The following is a 22,846-nucleotide window of genomic DNA, read 5'->3' as shown; positions in this document are numbered from 1 at the left end:
TTAAAGAGGTCTTTTTCTTCAGTGAGTGGGTCTGAAGAAAGACTGAGCCCTCACTAATCTGCTCCTGCTCCTGCTTGCTGAAGAGGGCACGTGGCAGAAGAGGCAGGTGTTCCTCTAGTGCCATGGTCTGCAAACTGCAGCTTGAGAGCCACATGCGGGTCTTTGGCCCCTTGAGTGTGTCTCTTCCACAAAATGTCACGGCCTGGGCAAATCTATTTCGAAGAAGTGGAGTTAGAAGAAGTTTAAGTTTAAAAAATTGGGCTCCAAAAAGAAATTTCAGTCGTTGTACTGTTGATATTTGGCTCTGTTCATGAATGAGTTTGCCAATCACTGCTCTAGTGTGCTTGTCCAACTTGTGTTCATTGCCCAAGCTGAGGAAAGCTGAAGGATTACTGCTCCTGTGGCTCCCTGCTCCCTCTTCGTTCAAAACAAATGAAGGGAAAGCTGGAGCTTTTCTTTCACAGGGAGACACATTTTTCTGTCTTTGTAATAGGGAGGAAATATATTTTTAAAATGCCTTTTCTGGCGATAACAGAAATAAAATCTTATCAGAGACAATTGAAAAATACAAGAATATATAAGGAAGACTAACCAGTATTCATATACTACCCTGCATTTTTGCATATTTTTTCAGTCATGCATACTTATTTTTAAATAGGTCATACATACCGAATATACTTGTGTATCTCACTCTTTTCACTTTGTGGTTTAAGCATTTCCCTATGTGATGAAAATCTCTCCACAAACAATTTTTAATCTGCAAAGTAGCCTTTTTTGAAAACAATTATTTGCATAATGTTTTCCTATTTGGGCTGTCTGTGATGAGCATCTTTGTTTATATATCTCTGCCTGCATTTTGGGTGGCCTCTCCCCCTCTAAAATTCTAGAAGGGGAATTAGTAAGGGAGTTGTGTAGACCTGACAGGAAAGAAAATCGCTATGTAGGATAATTCCCACCAAAAGGTAACCCTGTTCCTGTTAGTGGAAAGATAAAAGATAGGGGCTGGTGTTTTCCACTTTGTAAGACCCTGTGCTCCACACATCACTTCATTGTTCACCAAGCGGTGGCTACTAGGTGTCTGTGTTGGGAATTATCTCTTTTCTCCAGAGACCTGCGGGATTGTGAGCTTGGGAGGCAGCTAAGACTGGATTTCATCCATTTCTCTTCATCTTGTGGTGCAGCAGAGATCCCTCTATGCCTAGGCTGCCATAGAACCAGCTAAGAAACCTTGAGCACTTAGGGGACAGCTTCTTCATATGTATAAGAGAGAGGGGTGTTTGGGTGTGACCAGATTTTGTTATTGTGGACACTTAAGCAGTAGAACCCTTATTTCGAATTAAAAACCTTACAAGAGCCCCGATCTATAAAACAGATTAAGGAGCAGTTCAGTTGTCCCTGTTAGAGGTGTGTAAAGAAGAGTGTGTGTGTGTGTGTGTGTGTGTGTGTGTGTGTGTGTGTGTAGGGGAGTGCTCCGGTTTGAAAACTCTGGCCTAGAGGATAGAAGTTTCACTGCAGTTGCTGAAGTTTTTTTTTTTTTAATTGTCTTTCATCTATATTTAAATCCTCCAAATGTGCTGATTGATGAAATCTTTTCTCTTACTGACAATTTGGAAATCAGACAAAGTGGAGCACAAAGCCATGGATGTTTAGAGAGGGAGTGAGCAGTATGTGAGACCCGCTGAAAGGGTGACCCTGGCACTTCTAAGAAGGCAACTACACAATGGAGTTTTCCAGAAAAGCAGTGTCAGTTTATCCCAGGTTGCCACCGCCCCCTCAACGGGTCGGAATTGCTTGTTTTCACCCTCCCTTTCTTCGAGTCATTTCAGACCAAACTTGAGCCCACATGCTCGAAATGTGAACCCAGAGTAACCTACAAACAGGTACTTTATTGAGACCCAAACATTGTGAAAGATATGAATAGGGGAGTGAATATGACAAGACAGATCCCTCCAGACCCTGGGACACTGAAGCACAGGGAGGAGGTTGAGTCTCAGCATCCTGACAGTCTGTTAGGTTAGCTCCAATCCCTGCAGCACAAACCAGCCTGGAGGGACCAAGGCCCGTGCCCCCCCCCCCCCCCCCCCGTAGGAAAAGAGTAGCATGGGACAGGACAGACAGGGTGGCCTTGCCTGAGCTCAGCAGGGATGCAGCCGGCCAGGAAGGAGCAAGGGGTGGAGGGCAATGAGCTGGAATCTGTAAATTCACCACCAGGAGCCCTCCCACCCCTTGCTGCACAGTGTGAGGTAGGATGCTATAGGTGAGGGGATGAAGGTGCCAGTGTCCTCGGAGGAGGGATGGCGCTGCTTATCCTGGGAGACCGGACTTCTCCCTGAGAGGCATGGTGAGCTTAGTCTTCAGGATCCTCAGTGATGTGTAAAAAGCTGGAACGACCCCTGAAATTGCTGAAAGCCCCTTCCCCTCCCCCTGAAACCCGCCACCGCCAGCAGGTGAAAGGCTGGCCTGCACAAAGAAGCTGGTTGGAAATGTGGAATTCGAACCAATTTACGGGAGATTGTCGCCCAGATTCCCAGCAGACTTCGAGCAAACAAACCTGTGGCTAGGAGGAGATGAGGTTAAAACCAGTGCACCAGGCCAAGCTTATTGGAAAGTCCTAGTTTAGTTATACTGGGATAGCAAAGTAACAGGATTAAAGGGATTAAGGAAATCGCCTCAAACAGCTGAGGAGGCAGGAAAAAAACACTGGTTCTATTTGTTTTCTTCCTAGACTCCATACAGATACACTGGGGCCGTGTGGCCAGAGCGAAACGAAAGGGCTTTCAGGGGACACAGCGGCATGGCCAAGGGTCAGGGATTGAGGGAAGTTGATGGGGGAGGAGTAGAAAGTGGGCTCCAGGCTTGGAATGAGAGGGAGCCTCTTTTAGAAAATAAGTATGCGGACTGGGTTGACAAGTCAAAAAGAAAAGGCCATTCGGAGTTTTGGAGACCCTTTAGATCTTTTTTTTTTTTTTTTTTTTTTTTTTTTTAGAGATCTAACATGCACTTTGCAAAACCAAACCTTCTGTTCTTTGAATGATGATTCTCCAACTTCGGCCACCACGGTCGGAATATATTTATTTCCTCCTAAGGATTCCTGTAATCTATTTATTTTTAATAAGATCATTGAGATTTCTGAAGGGTTTTCTTTTTGTAAATATTTCAGCTCGGCTCAACTGTCTTCCCTGACCAAGTGCACAAAGGTAGAGGTGCCCCTTTTTTACTGGTTCCCTTGGCCTCTCAGAGCTATCAACAAGTGCGTGGCCGCGGGAAGTTCGCTTCACCTATACTGTCCCTCTCCCAGAAAGACAAACTACTTTCTCCTCAGAGTTTCAGTTGAAAATATTGGCAGCTGCTGTATTTTGGTTGACCAGTAGGTAAGAAGAAACCATTTCAGATCACTCTTCGTCCCCCAGGTGCCTCCTACCCCCACGACAGGACCCGGGTTGCAATCTCCCAACCCGCATCTAAAGTTTCAGGCTCATAAAATTATCAGGACTCCATGATGTTGGTTATAAAATTTATTGATCTCTCATTTAAGAATTACGAGTAAACCCTTGAAAAACATGAAACAAAATAGCCCCTTCCCCACGACACAAACGAAATCTGAAAACATTAGCGCGACAAAGTATCAAATATTGATCACGGCCGAAATCACAACGCAACAAACTAAATGCGGACTGGACAAGCAGTCCCGCGGCCAAGGACTGCGAGGCGGGAAACACACGCACACTTGGCTATAAATTAACATCGGATTTAGCTGCCGCGCCCCTCCGCGTGGTCAGCCCCCCCAAAAAAACCCTTGAGGAAAAACAGATGCAAAGAGACTGGAGGAGGGAGCATTGTAGGTTTCAGGCCAGCTTCACTGGAGAGCACGAGTCCAGTTCCTCCCATTCACTCACTCCATCACTAACAGCAAACTAAGGAGACAACATTTTCCAATAAAACCGGGAAAACCCGGGCACCCCGCAGGAGGAGGGGGGCTGCTTTTTCTTTTGCCAACATCACAGCGATCCCAGCCTACAAAAGGGGAGGAAAGGGAAGTCGAGCTCTAGAAAGTCCTATCTCAGCTGCCCCGGACTTCTTTTACTTTTGCACAAACCAGGACGGCTAGGGCAAAACTTTCTGTCCTCCCCTTCACAGGTACAAGGCAACAGACCCAGGCAAGCAAAGCTAAACGACAAGGCGTCCCGACGTGGGGGTGCGGGGGGTGGGTCGGGGGTGCAGGGGCGGCTCTCAGATGTGGGTCAGCGGCACGGTTCCGTTGACGGCAGTCCCCGCGCCCTGGTAGTGCTGGTGCACGGTGTGCAGGCGGCCACCCGGCAGCGGCGAGGAGGCATCTGCCGCGTCCCCGCTGGGCGGCAGGTACATGCTGATCATGTCGCGCAGGTCGCCGAGGCACGCGCGCTGCGAGTGCGAGGTGATGGCGGGCGGAGGCGAGCTGGGCTCCGTCTTCACCACCGTGCCCATGGGCCCCAGACTCATGGCGGCGGCGGCGGCTGCGGCTGCGGCGGTGGCCGGCTGCTGCCCGTAGGCGGCGGCGGCTGCAGCGGCGGCGGAGGGCGCCATCCCCCCGTAGCCCGAGGCGGCGGCGGCGGCGGCGGCCGCGTTCATGTAGCTCTGGGCCCCCGGGGGCATCATGGGGCTGTACTGCAGGCCTGCCATGTCGTAGCGGTGCATCTGGGGCAGGGCGGGCGGCGGCGGGCTGCTCATGGTGGCGGGCTGCGCGTAGCCCAGCTGCTCCTGCACCAGCGAGTACGCGCCGTTGGCCCAGCCGTTCACGTGCGTGTACGAGTCCAGGCGCTGGCCCACGCCCACCGGGGTGCTGGCGGCGGCCGCGACGGCAGCAGCCGCGGCGGCGGCGGCAGCGCCGGGGGGCAGGAGGCCCCCGGGCAGGGAGTACTTGTCCTTCTTGAGCAACGTCTTGGTCTTGCGACGGGGCCGGTACTTGTAGTCCGGGTACTCTTTCATGTGCACGGCGCGCAGCCGCTTGGCCTCGTCGATGAACGGCCGCTTCTCGGCGTCGGTCAGCAGCTTCCAGTCGGCGCCCAGGCGCTTGCTGATCTCCGAGTTGTGCATCTTGGGGTTCTCCAGGGCCATCTTGCGCCGCTGCCCGCGGGACCACACCATGAAGGCGTTCATGGGCCGCTTCACGCGGTCCTGATCGCTGGCCCCCCCGCCGCCGCCGCCGCTCGCGCCGCCACCACTGCCGCCGCCGCCCGCGTTCACGTTGCTGCCTGCGTTCGAGCCGCTCTTGCCCGCACCGCCCGGGGCCGCGGAGCCACCGGCTACTGTCCCCGGAGTGGATGGCCCCACGGGGTTCTTGAGTTCAGTCTCCAGCAGGCTGTACATGGCCGGAGCGGGAAGAAGGTGCGCCAGAGTGGCGGGAGGAGAAGGCGCTCCGGGGGCTGGAGCGGCCGCGGTAAAAAGGCCTGGGGGCTCCGTCGGAGGGGCACTTGGGGGCCGGTGGGCCAGCGGGTCGGGAGGGAAGGATAGGCTTGCTGAAGCGCTCCGCGCCAGGTCTACAGGCACCCGCGGGCCACTCTCACCTGCTGTGTCACCCGGAGCCGGTCGCATTCGCGGTCTGGCCGGGCAATCGCCAGGCCCCTTATATACCTGCTCCAATTCCCCTCGGGTTGGGCTCGGTCCACCCCTCGCCTGCGGGAGCCCCCGTGATTGACAGGTTTGTAGTGATGCACTCTGGCCAATCACCATGGAGCCCCTGATCGTCCCCCACAAGAAAAAAAAAAGTTCGGGGAGCCCTTTCGTTCACCTCCACGCCCCTCTTGGGCCCGGTGACGTGATGAGAGTTATTCAGGAGGCGGGAGTCTCGGAGAGCCACTCAGAGACCACCAATTAGGGTCTCCAAAAGTTTGAAAGAAGGAAACTCTAGGAGGTGACAGAGGGGGAGGGGACGCACGAGCAGGATGGGGGTGGGGGAGCAGAAGGGTGTCCGTGGGGTTCAATCAACAACTTTGCAGCCCCATCCAGGACCACTGATGACAGGGGCCACCGTGCAAAGCTTTGCGCCATATGCGCAAAAATCCTCAAACCGCTTCTGCTGCCAGTTGCTTGGACACTGGGCACCGCCAGCATCCTGGTGAGCTTGGGGCTCAGGGTGCAAACGAGCTACACTGGCCTGTAGCTCTGAAAAGCCCTCGCTGGAACTAGCCCCTGTCCAAGCGGACAGAGCAGGGGTCAGGAACCCGTGAGCAGGAGACAGGCTTAGGGATGGGACCGCGGAGCGCACAGCCACTGTGAGACTCAGCGAAGGTTGGTTGTGAATGAAAGCGGACAGCTGCATGCGCAGGGCCCGGGTGCTCACGGGCAGCGGTGTGGGTGGGGGCGGGGGGGTGTGGGTGGGGGAGCAGAAGGGGGTGGACTGGCTTCGGCTCTCTCTCTCTCCAGGCCCCCGCTTAGCGGCCCCTTTTTGTCTCTGCTCTTTGGCCATTTCGGTTTTCCAGTCCGATGCCCCTTAGGGGGAGGGTCAGGCCCCTTGGAAAATCCGTTTTCATGGCAACACGGAGCCTCTCGAAGTAAAAGAAAAGTTTCTTGGCGGAGGTGGGGGGTGGGGGGGAGGAGTAGGGTTGAGGGGGGAGACGGTGGCCAGAGAGGAGCCGAAGAGGTCCTCAGGCGGACCAAAGGGCCCCCTCCACTGGCCTCGCACCTGCCAAGACCACTGAGTACTGCTGTCCCCCAGCAGCCATGCCGCCTCCCCAGGAAGCGGACTCTGCTAACGGAATCCATCCTTCTCTCTTTTTGTTTTAGAGCCTTCCTGACCGGAACTTCCAGACTCGGAGCGGGACGCTCACCCGTTTATCGGGTCCTCTGCCTAAAAGTATTGGCCCCAACAATTGCCTAGGACAACCCAAGCAAGTGGCACAGATTTTTAAAACTCCAGGAGCAGCCCTAGGCAACGGGGTGGAAAGGAGAAACCAGCCGGGCAGAAGTGGCAGAGGCTGAAATAAGGTGTCCGCGCATTGTGGGCGCCCCTCCCCCGCCCTAGCCCGTGGAAAGGTGGGGAACTAAAAAGAAAGACTTAAATCCAAAGTGTGAAACAGAAACAGACAAACAATAACAACAACAAAAAAAACCTAGGCTTTTAGTGTCTTAGCGCTAATGCAAGACCAGGTGATCCTTCACCGCCTGCCTGCACGCCGCTGGGAATTTCCCCCTTTCCTGCAGGAATTGCAGGCCAGCCCCCTCTGGGGCCGGCAGACCGATGGCACCAGAATCCCGGCTCCCTCCTGGCATTATCTCCTGGAAGCTTGGGTCTCCAAATTTGCCCCTGAAGTCTGGGCTCCCTCTGGTCCAGGTCTTCTTATTCTTCAGGAGGGAAGGAAGCACAGGTCCACAGCCAAGGGCTGCGATCCTTTGAATGGATGCACGGATACAGGGTTTTAAAGTAAAGTATCATCTGAAATGGTTCTGTGTGTGGGTTTTATTTTGTGTGTGTGTATGCGCGCGAGCCCGCGACTGCGTTTGTATGCAGGCATGCAAGCACGTGCATGGGAGTGCACACTTAAGCTGACACTGAGTGAAAGGCTCCGCTCAGAAAACGGAATGATTTCGCAATCCCCACCTGCTCCTGTTTTCTGACAATCCAGTTTTCTACTTGTCTTGCCCTCTTGCCACCTTTTTCAGATGCCCTCCTGGGTTCTCTGGGCCTCCTGGGCTGTTGCTAAGTGAAGCGCGTTTTAGGAAACCACCCAACCGACGCGGGCCTGGCATCCAGTAGCCTAACAGATACCAGGATTCCTTCCAAGCTTGAGGACTCCATTGTGGTGACAGCGCCCGGGCTTCCCAGGCAAGGGATGCGGTATTGGGACTGAACTCTCAGCAACAGATTAACTGGGGATCTAATCACTGCCACAGTCAGTTGTCCTTTGATCACGCCTTGCCCAAGGCTTAGGTGAGTTCATTTGCAAGCTGCATCCTTCTGCCACATTCATGGCAGTCTTTTGTCAGGTCCGACACCCTTTGCCACACCTGGCTTCCTTCGGAGGCCCTCATAAAACCTCTCTCTCTGCCTGGAGACTCTGGAATGGTCTGCACAGCCACAAGTAAGAGTCAAGCCGAATTTGCTTCGAACTTTTCCCCAGGAAACATCCTCAACCCAAAGTAGCATTTCAATAGCCAAACAAGGTTACCTTTGCGAGGCGTGGCGAGTGAGGGGAAAGCTGGAAGGAAACTGTTCTCTCAGCCCAGCGGCATTGCAGCCACAGGCCCCAGCCCAGAGGTGCCCTTCGCTGAGGGTCAGGAGAAGTGTGGGTGCAGGAGGAAGGGGGGCTGCGGGGAGGCAAGGGGACCTATGGAGCACCAACTAGTGTCTCCGACATGCACCCTGCACCCAGCGCAGAAAGCAGAGGGACACTGCGCGATCCAGGACCAGTCTTTTCCAACCTTTCCTAGAGAGCGCGCTCTGCAGCTCTCTTGCTCTTCAGGGCTTCCAGGAGCCAGTGGGCAGCATAGAGTCCTAGGTGCCAGGCTGGGACCTGGCCAAGCGCCCCTTCTGGTCCCTCTCCCCACCCCCGCCCCTTCAGCCCAAGAGAGCGCAGGTTCTCTCCAACAGGGGCTGGGCCTGGGGTTTCGAGGACCCAGGGCGCAGCAACAGCGCCGCTTGTTGGCTTCTGTTGGAAACTTCACCCAGAGGTGCCCTTCCAGCAATCCGGGATTTGGAGATCACCACACTTGCAGAGAGAGGTAGTTGGCTTTGCTGCAGGACGTAAATTCTCATCCTTAGTGGGGGGAATAGCGTGCAAAACTCGGAGTGGGGGCTGAGGTTCTAGCGTGGTTGGCCCTGCGGGCTCCGGGTGCATAGGGCGCCCCCATTCTGCCTTCCCCAGGTTTCAAGCCTTGGCCGAAAATCAGGTGCCCCCAGGGCTTCCTATGTGCAAAGCACACTTTTAGCAGCTGTGCCTCTTAGCTACTGGCAGAGAGCAGAACAAGAAAGTGGTTGTCCTACCGCTGGTGGGGAGGTGCCCTCTGTTGATACTGTCTCAGCAACTGCTCATGGGGAACCTTTCTCAGATTCTCCTGCTGGATTATGTCCCAAACTCTTAGATGAGATGCCCTTTCGTGGAATAGGGTGGATGTGTGTGGCTGCAGGCTGAGATCTGACCTTAGGGTGCAGAGATCGCCTTTGCATGTGCATTGGAACCGGAGAGAGATCTGGATTAGCGTAATTTTGAAAAACTTATCCTGGAGTCTCTGAAATGCTTTGCTTTACAGCAGAAAAAAAATTTTTTTTTTTTCTTATCTAAAGGCACTAATTCCTATTTCTTCCCTGAGAACATCCTTGGACTATTTACTCTGGCTCCTAGCCAAGATTGTCTATTTAAGCCAGAGGTTGAAGGCCTTAATCAAGAAATCAGAGGTGGAGGTCTGTTGCAGAACCAACCTTCTCTTGGAAGAGGTCAGAAAGGTCACCAGCACTTTTAACAGGGTGAAGGAGACAGCTCCTTCTGGTTCTCAGAGCATTCAGTTTGCTGTCTCTCCCTCAACGCACAGCACTGCCCTCCTCCCCCACCCCACCCCACCCTCAATGAAACCCATTACAGGTTTGGGAAGGAGCTGAAGCCCTAGTCTGGCCTGGGCTGGTTGCAAATAACCTAGTTGATGCTCTCTAAAGAAATGTTACTAGGGACTATTAAAGTGTGTGATGACATGGTCCATGAGGCACCAAAAGGTCTCTTTTGGGAAATACAATTGTATTTTGTTGCATTTTGGTGTCGCTCTTTCTTGGAGGAAGGGAGCACTTTTACAAGTGAATTTCCCAATTTGATTCACTTGGTTAGGTGATCTGTTCCTAGTAGATAACTGGGAATCCCGGTGGCCCAGGCCTTAGTTGCTTAGTTGCTAAGATTCCTTTCACAGACAGGGCATTAAGATATTCATAACCAGCTCTTGTTTTCCTAGGTGCCAAGCAACTATGAGGAAATTGACAATATTTGCCTTTAGAGCCCCCTTCCCTTCCTCACAACCCAAATACCACCGCAGACACTGCCACCTCCCTAGAGGAAGGAAGGCTCTACCAGGAACTGGGTCCCACTTCCAGGGGGTCTTCCGGGTCATGATCCTGGACTTCTTTGTCTCTCTCTCCTCCCCAACACCCTCCCCCTCCCCCAACTCTCCAGTTGACAAACAACTCACCTCTGCAGACCATCCTCCCCTGGAATTCGGCACCCTACCGCTAGGGCCTGCCTTTCCATTTGGGACTGTAGCCTTTTCCTCTTCCTACTGTGGCTGCAAAAACATAACCCTCAACAGCGCCCAAGTGGCTTGCCAGAAGCCCTGGCCAGGAAGATCATCTAAAAATCGTTATAGTATGCAATGTTGTTTGAATAATTTCATGTTCTTAGAATTCAGACAGCAGGAGCATGGGGGGGGGGGGGAGCGCGGGGTGGGGAGGAGAGTGCTGGAAAGGAGCAAAGGTCCAGCTGGCCTAGCAGTGCCCCCGTCCCCCTCCCCAGGGAAGGATACTTGTAAGATCACGTGACCTCTAGGCACCTGCAGTGTGACCAGGCAAGAACATTGGTCCTGGGCTCCAGAAGGCGGCTCAAGGCAGCATCTTCCCCACCCCTTCTTTTTCTTTTTCTTTTTCTTTTTCTTTTTCTTTTTCTTTTTCAAAAATCACTTTTTCGTTTTCTTTTAAGAGAGTGGAGAGCCATTGAATCCGATCCGCGGAATATCTATGTCTTTTTGTTTTGTTTTGTTGGTTGTTTTTTTTTTTTTTTTTTTTTTTTTGCCACTTTTCGGCCGTCGTTTATTTTCGTTTTTTGCTAAATCTTGGCGTACACCTACTGTTTGCTGTGTTAGGCTCCAGGTATGGCAGGAGACCCCGCTCCTTCGCATTCCGCAGCAGAAGTGTGTGTGTGGGGGGGGTGTCGGGAGGTGAGGGGAAGGGAAAGCTCAGGAAGGCGGGAGACTAGGGGTGTCTCGGCTGGTAGAGGCCAAGCGGGTTCGCAGCCCCACTCCCGCTTTTCCCGGCTGCTGCAAGGAGCAGGGCTGCGGAGCCGCAGGATGCAGGATGCTCGGATATCAGGAGCCCCAGCCACTGCGCGCCCCAGCAGGGCTCTATGAGTGGCAGGCAAGCGGGGCTCTGGGGCTGCTGCTCTTGACTGAGAGCTGGACAGAGAAATAGCTGCCATGCCGCTTGCCAGGCACCTAGGACGCCTATCCTCAGGCGGAACCTTTCTGCAGGGGTCGTGACCAGACAGTGCAACAAAGAGAGGTCTGTCCGGAGGCCTAGCTGCGCTGTCTTTTGGGCGCCTAGGCAGCGATCACCCCAATTTCATTTTATCCGTCTCCAGATTGTGACCTCGAAGCTTTGCTAATGTGATGTTTATGTAATTAACACCGCCTCCCCCTTTTGTGAACATATTTTCTCCCCCAGCCCAGCCAAGCTTTCATTTGAAAACGCTACAGGAAGAACGTTAAATACCCCTTTCTAATGGGAAAAAAACTGCCCCTTTTGTGGAATGGTCTCTTTACAAAGCCAATAACCAATCTTATTTTCTAGTTCCAATGGCTCTCCCTTTATGAGTTATATTATTAAAGAAATTCGACACTAATTGCGCCGATTTAACTTGTTAATTAGTTCCAAATAAACTATTCATTAGTGGTAAAATAAAATACAACCCATGTGCCTAGATATGATTCCACAGTCACATATTGTGGTGTCTGCATAGCATAGGCATACTAAATTGAGTTCCTAAAAGATTTCTCCTCAGGATAAATAATTAAAATATATTCTACTTTAATTGACATTATAGAGGACATAAATGAGGTTTTCCTTTTAGAAAGAAATAGCCATTTCTAAATAAAGCTTGCAGTCTGGAGAATGGAGGCTTCAGCCAAATGAATAGTCATTACTACCTTTTCAACGACGTGGGCCTTTTGATCAGAAAAGAAATTAGCTCTAAAAACAGACAATGGAAGCCTGCCCTGCAATAGGAAGAAAATTAGACGGCCAAGGCTCTTCACAACACCTATTTCTATAAACCATAGAGCTCCTTGCTTTTCAATTACAGCTGTTCATTTCATATAAGGAAAGGGGAAAAACAGGCCCCTAATGTAAACTCGCTTTTACCATAAAGCCTGGCTCCTGGCACACAGCCAGGCTGACTACTTACTATTGTTTTTAGTCCTCTCATCAATTAGCTAATACTATATATTTTAAATGACTCTGAGGGTATTCACAGACTCCCTCCCCTCTCCCCCACCCAGACAAAACCCAAGCTGGACTCCCATGAAAGGACTACCATTCTGTGCACAGACACTTACATGTATAAAGTTTAATGTTTTTATTGTCCCCCAGAGAAAAACCATATTGAAAACCATGCTTTGTTTTATATATATATATATATATATATATATATATATATATATATATATATATATATATATTTCTTAGTCCATTATTGAAAGGCCCAGATGAGGGGATGACAGGGAAGGGACATAAATGAGCAGCTTTCAGTATTGTTTCAAATTGTTCACAGAGATAAATCCATCTCCAGATAATTTTTCTGTGCCCTTTAGACCATAATTTGGCTTACACATCTTTGTGTTTTAAAAATATGAATTTTGAAATTTGCTAATCCCATTGGATTGGTGTCATTAGAGATAATTTCATTTTTTTTAAAAAAAATGAATAACTCTTCACCATTTTGGTGAAATTAGCTTGCAAGAAGAAAAAATCCTGTTTGTATTGTGTGCTGGAAAATAAAACCTTCAACATACATAAAGCAATAATATGAGAAAATATTCAGTAATTACCAGAGAGTCATAGTAAGCCATTAGATACCTGTTCTAGAAACATCAAAATAGAGTTATAGGCTGGGAAAGCTTTGCTTCCTTTCAAAGTAGAATACTGACTTATCTATCTGATCTTTATAAATCACTATAAAAATTAGAGGGACTAAACAATGGTACAGCCCTATAGAGTTGGCCGGATAATTTAATCATTTGAGTTGTGCTAGTAAAAGGACTTAGAATCATATTTTTTAAAAAATCAATTAATGATATTTGATTTAGCTCTGGAGGTGTGGCTTGGTCAGGCATTGTCTCGTGTCCCTAAAAGTTGCCAGTTTGATTCCCGGTTAGGACACATACCCAGTTTTGGGTTCAATACCTGGTGGGGGGTGTGCGGAAGGCAGGGGCCCATGCTTTGCTTTCTCATGGATGTTTCTCTCTCCCTTCTTTCTCTACCTCTCCCTTCATCTCTCTCCCAAATCAATTTTGAAATTCTTTTTTAAAACGATTGGATTTGCCAAAACCAGTTTGGCTCAGTGAATACAGCGTTGGTCTGCAGACTGAAGGGTCCCGGGTTCGATTCCCTTCAAGGGCATGTACCTTGGCTGTGGGCACATCCCCAGTAGAGGGTGTGCAAGAGGCAGCTGGTCGATGTTTCTCTCTCATCGACGTTTCTAGCTCTCTATCCCTCTTCCTTCTTCTCTGTAAAAATCAATAAAATATATTTTTAAAAAATAAATAAAAAGATTGGATTTATTCACCAAATAAAAACATTTATCAAGGGGTCCCAGATTGGAGAGGGTGCAGGATGGGCTGAGGGACACCACCACCCCCTCCCTCCCTTGTGCACAAATTTCATGCACCAGGCCTTTAGTAAAATAATAACCATGGACTTGTCCTTCAGATGTGTCATGCTCTTTATTCTTTAAACAACTTCCATCTTAGGAGGAAGGAATGGACAAGAGTAGAGCCATTATGATGTCTGCTTAAAGTGCTCCGAAAGAACAATGACAAAGAATTGTTTCCAAAATGATTCTTAGGCTCCTGTTTTCATCATGCATTCCTTGTTGAGGATGTTTCCATTTGGGGGCTTCCTAACATATTTTTGATATGCAGTAAATTAGTATGCTTCATTTTTGCTATTGAGCATTAATTTCTTTGCTGTTTTATTCCAATAGATGTCAGAATAAAATTACCAACAACATTTTGCCAAAGAGCACAGAGTTGCCACATCCACAATAAAGTTCCTTGATTTTCTCCAATAGAGAATGCAGTTTTATCAATACACAAATATGAAACTGTTGTTCTGGTCTATTGCCTGTTTTCAGAAAGTATTCTACAGAAGTTGGGGAAAACTGCCACCTTCCCAAGTAAGGTTTAGTACCAGAGGTCAGCAAAGTGCAGTTGCAGGTCAGTAACCTGGAAGTTATTCAGACTGACTGGGAGCTGCATGAGTATTTTGTTTGGTCTGATTTTATTACAGCACTTAACTTTCAAGTTGGAAGGAGGAATCAGGAGTGTGATATTGTGGGAAGTTGAATTTAAATTTGGTAAGAGTACCAAAAACTGCTAGCAAAGAGACACAAATCTTTAACTGCAGCTTTGGAAGGAGACAATATATCCAGTAGAAGATTAGAAAGAAATATTTCTCAGGATGTTGACATGAAATGGTGCCTGGGTGTTTATACTATATTTATAAATTAGGCAAATTTTTTAAAGTATAATTGGCATATAACATTATATTAGTTTCAGGTGTACAATATTCCATATTTGTTTATATTTTGAGACTATCAACAGAACAAGTCTAGTTTACCTCCATACCACACATAGTTAGACATTTATTTTTCTTGTAATATATACTTTCAAAATCTATTCACTTAGCAACTTTTAAATATGCAATGCAGTATTACCAACTATGTTAGGCAAGTTTTTTAATCCCCTTGAAATTCAATTTTCTCATCTGAACGAGGTGGATAACCTGGCCTTCACTAGATTAGGATAGAAACACAATGAGGTAATATAGCTGAAAGCACCTGGCACTCTATTTAGCACAGAGCATACTCAATTAAGGGTTGTCTTATTTTTAACGAAGCTTTCTTTTTCACCTAAAACAGGGTTGAAAATTCCTTTAGTGTGGGAGAGAAGGGGCCATGTCTCTTTTCTTACCCCTTACATGGCTATGCACAGATGTTTGTGGAATGAATCATAGTCCTTGAGAAAGTCCTTTTGGAAGAAAGAAAAAATGAACTAATTACTCCATGGTTCCAATTTTGTATCACACTCTCCACATTCAGCAAGTCACTTGAGATTGTTTCTGTCAAGGCTCTCTAGAAAGCACTTATTGAGGTGCCTCTTGTGTTTAGGTCTGAGATAACATAAAATATCCTTTAAAATAGAGACATGCATGCTGATTAATTCATGCCATATGAATCTTATATCCTTTATTTTTTTCTTAAAATGTAAGTTTTCTTTCTTTCAGATCTCAGTAGAAAATATATTCTTTCTACAGATTGTATCAGGAATCATGTTGGATTAGGAGCAAAGACTTGTTCAGATTTCATAACTTTCCTGTTTACTCTGAGGTCTCAGAAATAGGCACAATTAACCAAGCCAAATAAAAAAAGAAGTTATATTAATCACCTGCAGAGATTAAAGTCTTATCGTTCTTCACAGTCTTCTAAAAAGACTTAGAAAATTACAAAACCATTTTTAAATAAAGTAGAGAGAGGTCAGTTCAGATCGAGCAATTCTGTGGTTAGTCTGTGTCATTGCATTTGAAGGAAAATATCTGACATGAAACTTTGACTCCTAGATGAAATTTTTGCTGAAAGACTAGGCAGGACACTGATGCAAAAAATGCAGCACATTGGGAGAGAACCAAGATAGCAGCATAGGTAAACACCTGTACTTTCTGCCTCCTACAACCACATAAAAATTACAACTAAAATACATAACAACTTTCATCTCCCTCAGGAGAACTGGCTGAGTGGAAATACTACAACTAAAGAGGTAAAGAAGAAAGCACATTGAAACTGGTAGGAGGTGTGGAGGATTCAGAATGGGCTGGCACCTGGGTGTGTCACTTTTTTAATTGGGAGGGAGATACAAGCTCCCACTTGCTCTGAGCTCCAGTGCCTGAAAAGACTTAGGGAGACCTAGACACATATAGGGAAAAACTGGACTATCTGGCATTGGGGCAGGAATGCAGTGCAGCTTTATTTCAGATGGAGGTGCTCACAAGGTCATTGTTCCTGTGGTGAGACCTCCCCAGTGCAGGGCTGACTGGCAGCCATTGCTGTTTGCTCTGCCCTGGAGATTCCCTGAGACCCTGCCCTACCCAATTTACAACTCCACCCAACCTGTGTGCAGTGGCTTTTGCATGTGAATGGCCTGTCCTTTACCAGCCTAAAAACCTGTCAAACAAGCTGCAGCTGGGTCAGGGAACCCCAAAGCTATCAAAAGAAGATCCAAGGCCAGAAAACAGTACTGGCCTGCCTTGCTTCACAGCTGGATCTCATCTGGGCACTTCCAAACCTGATACAAAGAGGAGGAATCTGCAGGTCTCTCTGTAGCTCTTGCTTGGTGGCCCCAGATAGTAGCTGACTTTGCACCTTTTTGGAGATCCAAGAGCCAGTGTACCCAGTGGTCATTCAGACCATACCAGATTACAACTCTTCACTTCCATAAATGACACACTCAAGGGGCAGACTCAGTGAGCACCAAAGCCCCATTGAAGCAAGTCCTGACCCATAAGAGTGTCTCTCCTATTCAGCAGCTCTTCCATTGTAGACCCAGCTGGTCCTCACAGCCAATTGGCCCGGAGGTAAACTCCTCCCAGTGATACCAAGAGCAATCAAGGCTCAACTACAACAAGACTGTGCACACAGCCCACAAAGAGATGCACCAAGAGCATTCACCTCAGGTGACTGTGGAGGCTGAGCCACTGGGCCCTATAGGACACTTACTACACAAGGCTACTCTATCAACTGAAGGAGACTTAGCAGCTACCTAATACATAGAAACAAACACAGGGAAGCAGCCAAAATCCAGAGACATATATATCTCTCACAAATGAAAGAAATGGAAGAAAGCAAACTACTGAATATAGAGTTCAAAACCATAGTTACAAGCTTACTCAAGAATCTTCTAGAAACATCCAAGGAACTTAGTGAGACCTTCAAGGATCTTAGAGAGAACACACAAACACACACACACACACACACACACACACACACACAAATTGGAAAAGGACTAGTCAAAAATTAAGCATACACTGACTGAAATAAAGAATAATATACAGAGATTCAACAGTAGACTAGAGGATCCCAAGAATCAAGTAAACGATTTGAAATAGGAGGAAGCAAAAAACACCCAACTGGAAGAGCAAAAAGAAAAAAGAATCCAAAAATATGAAGATAGTGTAAGGAGCCTCTGGGACAACTTCAAGTGTATTAATATCAGAATTATGAGGGTGCCAGAAGGAGAGAGAATAAGTTATTGAAAACCTATTTGAAGAAATAATGACAGAAAACTTCCCCTACCTGGTGAAAGAAATAGACTTACAAGTCCAGGAAGCGCAAAGGAGCACAAACAAGAGGAATCGAAGGAGGACCACACTAAGACACATCATAATTAAAATGCCAAGGGCAAAAGACAAAGAGAAAATCTTAAAAGCAGCAAGAGAAAAACAGTTGGTTACCTGCAACTAATTTCTAATGACTGTCATCTAATTTCTCAACAGAAACTATGCAGGCCAGACGGAGTGGCAAGAAATATTCAAAGTGATGAATAGCAAGAACCTGCAACCAAGATTACTCTACCCAGCAAAACTATCATTTAGAATTGAAGGTAAGATAAAGAGCTTCATAGACAAGAAAAAGCTAAAGGAGTTCATCACCACCAAAACAGTATTATATGAAATACTAAAGGGTATTCTTTAAGAAGAGGAAGAAGAAGAAGAAAAAGGTAAAGATAAAAAATTATGAACAACAAAGTGACAACAAATATATATCTATCAACAAGTGAATCTAAAAATCAAATTAATAAAAAATCTGATGAAAAGAATAAACTGATGAATGTAATAGAATCAGGGGCATGGAAAAGGAGTGGACTGACAATTCTAGAGGGGGGCAGGGGTGAAGGTAGGTGCGGGAAGCAATTAGACAAAGATCTTATATGCATGTATGCAGTACCTATGGATGGGACCGTGGGGTGGCGAGGGCCTGGAGTGGGGTGGGAACCTGTGGAGGAGAGCTATGGGGGAAATAAAGAGGGACATCTATAATAATCTGAACAATAAGGATTTTTTAAAATGCAGCACAGTGAAAATTTTAAAAGCCCAGACCTGCCCTCTGCCCTTCATTAAAGTTAGCTAACTTCTTTGAGCTATATTTTCATCTATATAAATGGGAGTTAATGATATCCCTTAAGGTGATTGTGGGAAATAAATGAGATTTTATAATAAAATAATGAATACTGATCTCAGTGCCTGATATAAAGTCATAGGACTTTGTATTATAGGCTGTGCAACTCAATGAGAAATACAGTTATTGCCAAAGTACAAACAAACTATATTTTGGTGGAAAGATAACTGGACAAAGAGTCAGGAGGGGTCCTTTCCATGCCTGATTTTGCTAAGAATAAGCTCCACCATTTTGGACAAATCACATAATTCTTCTAAGCCCATTTTCTTTTCTTTAAAAAAATTTTTTTTTATTGATTTCAGAGAGAGAGGAAGAGGGAGAGAGAAAGAGAAACATCAATGATTAGAGAGAATCACCTATCAGTTGTCTCCTGCACAACCCCCACTGGGGATCAAGCCCACAACCTGGGCATGTGCCCCCGACCAGAATCGAACCTGAGACCCTTCAGTCTGCAAGTGGACACTCCATTCACTCAGCCAAACCAGCTAGGGCTTAAACCTATTTTCTTATCTGTTAAAATAGAAATAACTTTGCCCCCATCTGTGCTACATAGCTCAAAAGGTTTCTACGGAGATGATGATGACAACCTAACATTTATAATACTATGTTATTGATACTCTGCCATATTGAGAAGCATGTAATTATTTCTTTCTATAGTTAAGTAAAGCTCCTAATGATACCCAGGTATTTTAAAGAACAGTGACAAATGGCAGATAAAAAATGAGGAGGGAGCCTAATCCCCTAGTTGTTCCAATAAAGGAGAGCCAGAGAGATACTGACAGTTACCAAAATGCACCAATTATAAACATTAAAATGGACATTGAGCCATAGCCAGTTTGGCTCAGTGGATAGAGCGTCAACCTGTGGACTGAAGGGTCCCAGGTTCAATTCAGGTCAAGAGCATGTACCTTGGTTGTAGGCACATCCCCAGTAAGGGGTGTGCAGGAGGCAGCTGATCTTTGTTTCTCTCTTATAGATATTTCTAACTCTATCCCTCTCCCTTCCTCTCTATAAAAAAATCAATAAAATATATTTTTTAAAAATGAAATAAAATTGACATTGAGTTAGATTCAGGATTAAATAGGTAAACCAATATGCTATTGTGAGCTTTTCAGTGCACACAAATCTCTCAAGATGCTTGTTTCCTTTCATTCTTAGGAGTCAAAAGAATTCTATATTTTTTTCATCAGCCCTGCCAGGTGGGCTTCACACTGAATGTTATAGCAAAGCAGTCTGATGGCCCAGCCTCCAATTCACCCGCAGTGACTTCTCACTTTTCCCAGTCCTCAACTTAATTTCTTGTCTTATGTAATACACTAGAGGCCCATTGCATGATATTCGTGCAAGAATAGGCCCCTGGCTTCACTCCCAGCCATCTGGGAGCCAGCAAGGGGAGGGCAGGATTGGGGTAGGAAGCGGGCATTTGAGTATTCTGGATTCAAATTTTATCCAATATATCATTTAAATCTCAGTTTTCAGGTTTGCAAAGTAGATCTGTTGGTGGAGGGGTGTGTGTGTCCAAACCTTAGATTCAATGCTATGGCCTCCCAAGGCAGAGGATCATCTTGAATAAATGTGTCTTAATGTGTTATAAGCCTTTGATCAACCTTCAGAGTCTTAAAATGAGTGTCTTTGCTAATTTTGACTAGTTTAATAGATGCATCTCCAGAAGAGAGACTTCTCCAAACCATTCCCCAAAGTCACTAAATCTACTTTTATATATATTATAATATCGATTTTCTACAGAGAGATAGAGAGCTAGAAACATTGATGAGAGAAACATTGATCAGCTGCCTCCTGCACACCTCCTACTGGGGATATACCTGCAACCAAGGTACATGCCCCTGACCGGAATCCGAATCGAACCGGGACCCTTCAGTCCTCAGGCCTACACTACATCCACTGAGCCAAACCGGTCAGGGCACTAAATCTCTTTAAAGAGTTTTAGCAGGAGGTGGTTTTTATCAGGGGGTGGGGCTGTGACTTGGTCAGATTTGTGGATTGGAAAGCTCATTTTGGCTTGTTGAGTATTTCTCCCAGGGAGATTTGTGCATATGAGATATATGTGAAACCCTTGGTATATTGTTGTTACTCAATTGATGTTTATTGTTTTGGTTGTTAAATTGCTTCTTAATAGCTCAAGTGTGACTTTAGAGGAATCACTTCCTGCCCCTGGATCTTGGTTTCTCCAACTACTATTATAAAATTCAGGTAAGCTGTCCAGTGTTGTTAGCTTTTATATCATGTCATTCATTGTAACCTTAGGTTGTTTCCTTTCTCAGTGACCCTTAACCCAGAAAACCTGGGTTCTCGTTCAGTCTATTTGATTAAAGCTTTAATATCTTTCACCTGACATAATTTCCATTTCAGTTTGGATTTCAATTAGATTTTTAAAATACCATGAAAAATAAATAAAATAAAATACATCCTGGTATTCTTGGAAAAGAGGCAGTTATATTGGTGACCTCCAGGAAGAACTCTGTAAATAGAAAGCAAACTCTATTTTAATAGCCTTTGTGGTTGCTTTTGTCCTCATTTTGGTGAGTTATCTCTTTAAGGGACTAGAGGACACTTAACAAAGAAGGGTATAGTCAAGATCACCTAGAGATTAGACATATTATCTGATATCAATAAAATTTCATATCAGTAGGAAGGAAATAATTAATTGCTCAAACATTTACAGTTGTATTAGGTCAAGAAGCTAGGCTGATACTAGTTATTCTGCCTTGTACAGTGTGAAAGAAGCAGATGCTTATTTCCAGGAACTCAGTATATGAAAAGACAAACTGAAACAACAGCCTCCCCTCCCCTCAGGATATTTGCAAATGTGTCAGGTGCTGTAGGAGCCATTTTGTCTGTGATGGTTTAAAAAGGATTCTTGGAGAAGGTGGACTGAGTTGTGAGCTGTGCCTTAAAAGACACAGATGGAAAAGATTCCTACAGAAGAAGCAGCTAGCACAAAGATCCATGGGTAAGTTGGTTTGAGGCATGTTTGGGAAATGGTGAGATCAGTGTGGCTAAGAGCTAGAAGGCACTGCAGAGTAAGGTGGGAGTTGGGGTTCAATTGTGGAGGACATTCAAGGTCAAGCTGAATACTTTGACTTCATTATCTGTGCAGTGAAATGACAGCAGTTCTCTCCCGCTACCTCAGGTAAGATTTGCACACAGTGTATCAATGTTCATATTCAGAATCAGTTATTCGTTGTGATGGAGAAATATGGTCTTTTATCAAGTTTTGTGAAACATCAATCCCAAAAGAAAAATGCTTTGGTAGTTGTTAGTGCATAATAGAGTCATTGTGGAAAGCTGTGAGGTGCTAGAGCAGAAAATCCTGGGACCAGAGCTTGAGTACTGGCTTGGTGGTGTGACCACCCAAGGCAAAGTCACTTGCCCCTTGTGAACATTCTTGTGCTCACCTGTGAAAGATGGTTGGCCATTGTCTTCTCAGATGGTTATGTTAATGAAATGATATGAGTGGGAAACTATTTTTGTAAACAGTAAAATGTTATCTCTAAGTAAATCACTTGTTGTTTTAAGAAACAAAGCTTCAGTGACACTGCATTCAAAAGGAGAGATTTCCACAGGCTTTCAGCCCATGTAGCCTAGGGCCAATGGGGTGAGGAGTTCTCTTCCCATTTCACATTCCATCCTAAGCCCCCATGCCTCCTATTTTTTAAATTTTATACTCCTCACAATCAACCAAACTTTAACATTTTTTTAAAGAAAAATCAATCTTTGAGCCTAACTATATGCACCTTTGAACCAATGGGCTGTAGAGCCTTAATTAATTAATTAACTACAAATGTTACTACCATATGCCAGATACTCTTCTGGACTCTTGGAAGACTTCAGGCAACAAAATAAAAATCCCTTGTTTTGTGGAACTTCCATTTTATTGTACCAGTATGTGCATGAGGGGCAAGCAATAAACAATTAAACATAATAAAAATGTGTATGAGATGATGAATACTTTGTAAAAAAAATAAATAAATAAAGCCGGATGAGGAGGTTTGGGTGCGCTGCATGTGAGAGAACTCTACAACTTAAATGAGAAAAAAAAAAGGTAAAAGAACATTGAAAATTGAAAAACCCTAAACAAATGTTAGAGATTTATATTTTTAGAAAAGTTGGAAACTTCCAAAGTTATCTGTATATTTTTGCAGGATTGTCTATTCAATATTTATTGACTGTCTGCTTGACCAAGTGAATAAATGCTGATTATAATAGCTATTATTATAGAGTGTGTGCTATGTGGTGGGCATTATTTACTATTATCTCATTTAATGCTTGTAACAACTCACTAATGTAGACATATGTCTCAAGTGAGCAAAACTCTAGAATATAGGCAGTGAATCTGATTAAGGGAACCCTTCTGTCTAAAAAGTAAAAATTGGAAGAAAATGGCTTTGATGGAGATTACTATGTCTTTCAAATTGGCAGAGTCAGTTGCTTATCAAATTCTGTCATTGTCTTCTTTTCCATTACCTATGGTTCTTTATCAAGTCTTCATTGGATTCAAGATGTGGCTATTTTAAAGAAGTTTTCTTACCAGCTGCTATAGTAGTCAGGTTGATGTGGTTGGTAGTCAAACTTTATCATACAAAATTGAGGACCCCATATATTAAAATCCTCAATTCCGTTTAGTGCATTCATTTGACCCTTCATTATAACAGAAT

At 45.8% G+C, this 22,846-nt stretch overlaps 1 protein-coding gene across 1 annotated transcript; it reads right to left on the bottom strand.

The window, feature by feature from the left end:
• Positions 1-4,230: 4,230 nt before the first annotated feature.
• SOX3 (SRY-box transcription factor 3) lies at positions 4,231-5,697 on the bottom strand (the record flags this gene model as incomplete). Its single annotated transcript, XM_084870232.1, has 1 exon — positions 4,231-5,697. The coding sequence occupies exon 1, from the start codon at positions 5,569-5,571 to the stop codon at positions 4,231-4,233; it is 1,341 nt and encodes a 446-aa protein (XP_084726358.1). The 5' UTR covers positions 5,572-5,697.
• Between the last annotated feature and the right edge of the window lie 17,149 nt (positions 5,698-22,846).

Source organism: Pipistrellus hanaki (assembly GCF_964339955.1).
Source record: "Pipistrellus hanaki genome assembly, chromosome: X".
Classification (NCBI taxonomy): domain Eukaryota; kingdom Metazoa; phylum Chordata; class Mammalia; order Chiroptera; family Vespertilionidae; genus Pipistrellus; species Pipistrellus hanaki.
The sequence above is the reverse complement of the archived record's forward strand: the minus strand, read 5'-3'. Positions and strand labels throughout refer to the sequence as shown.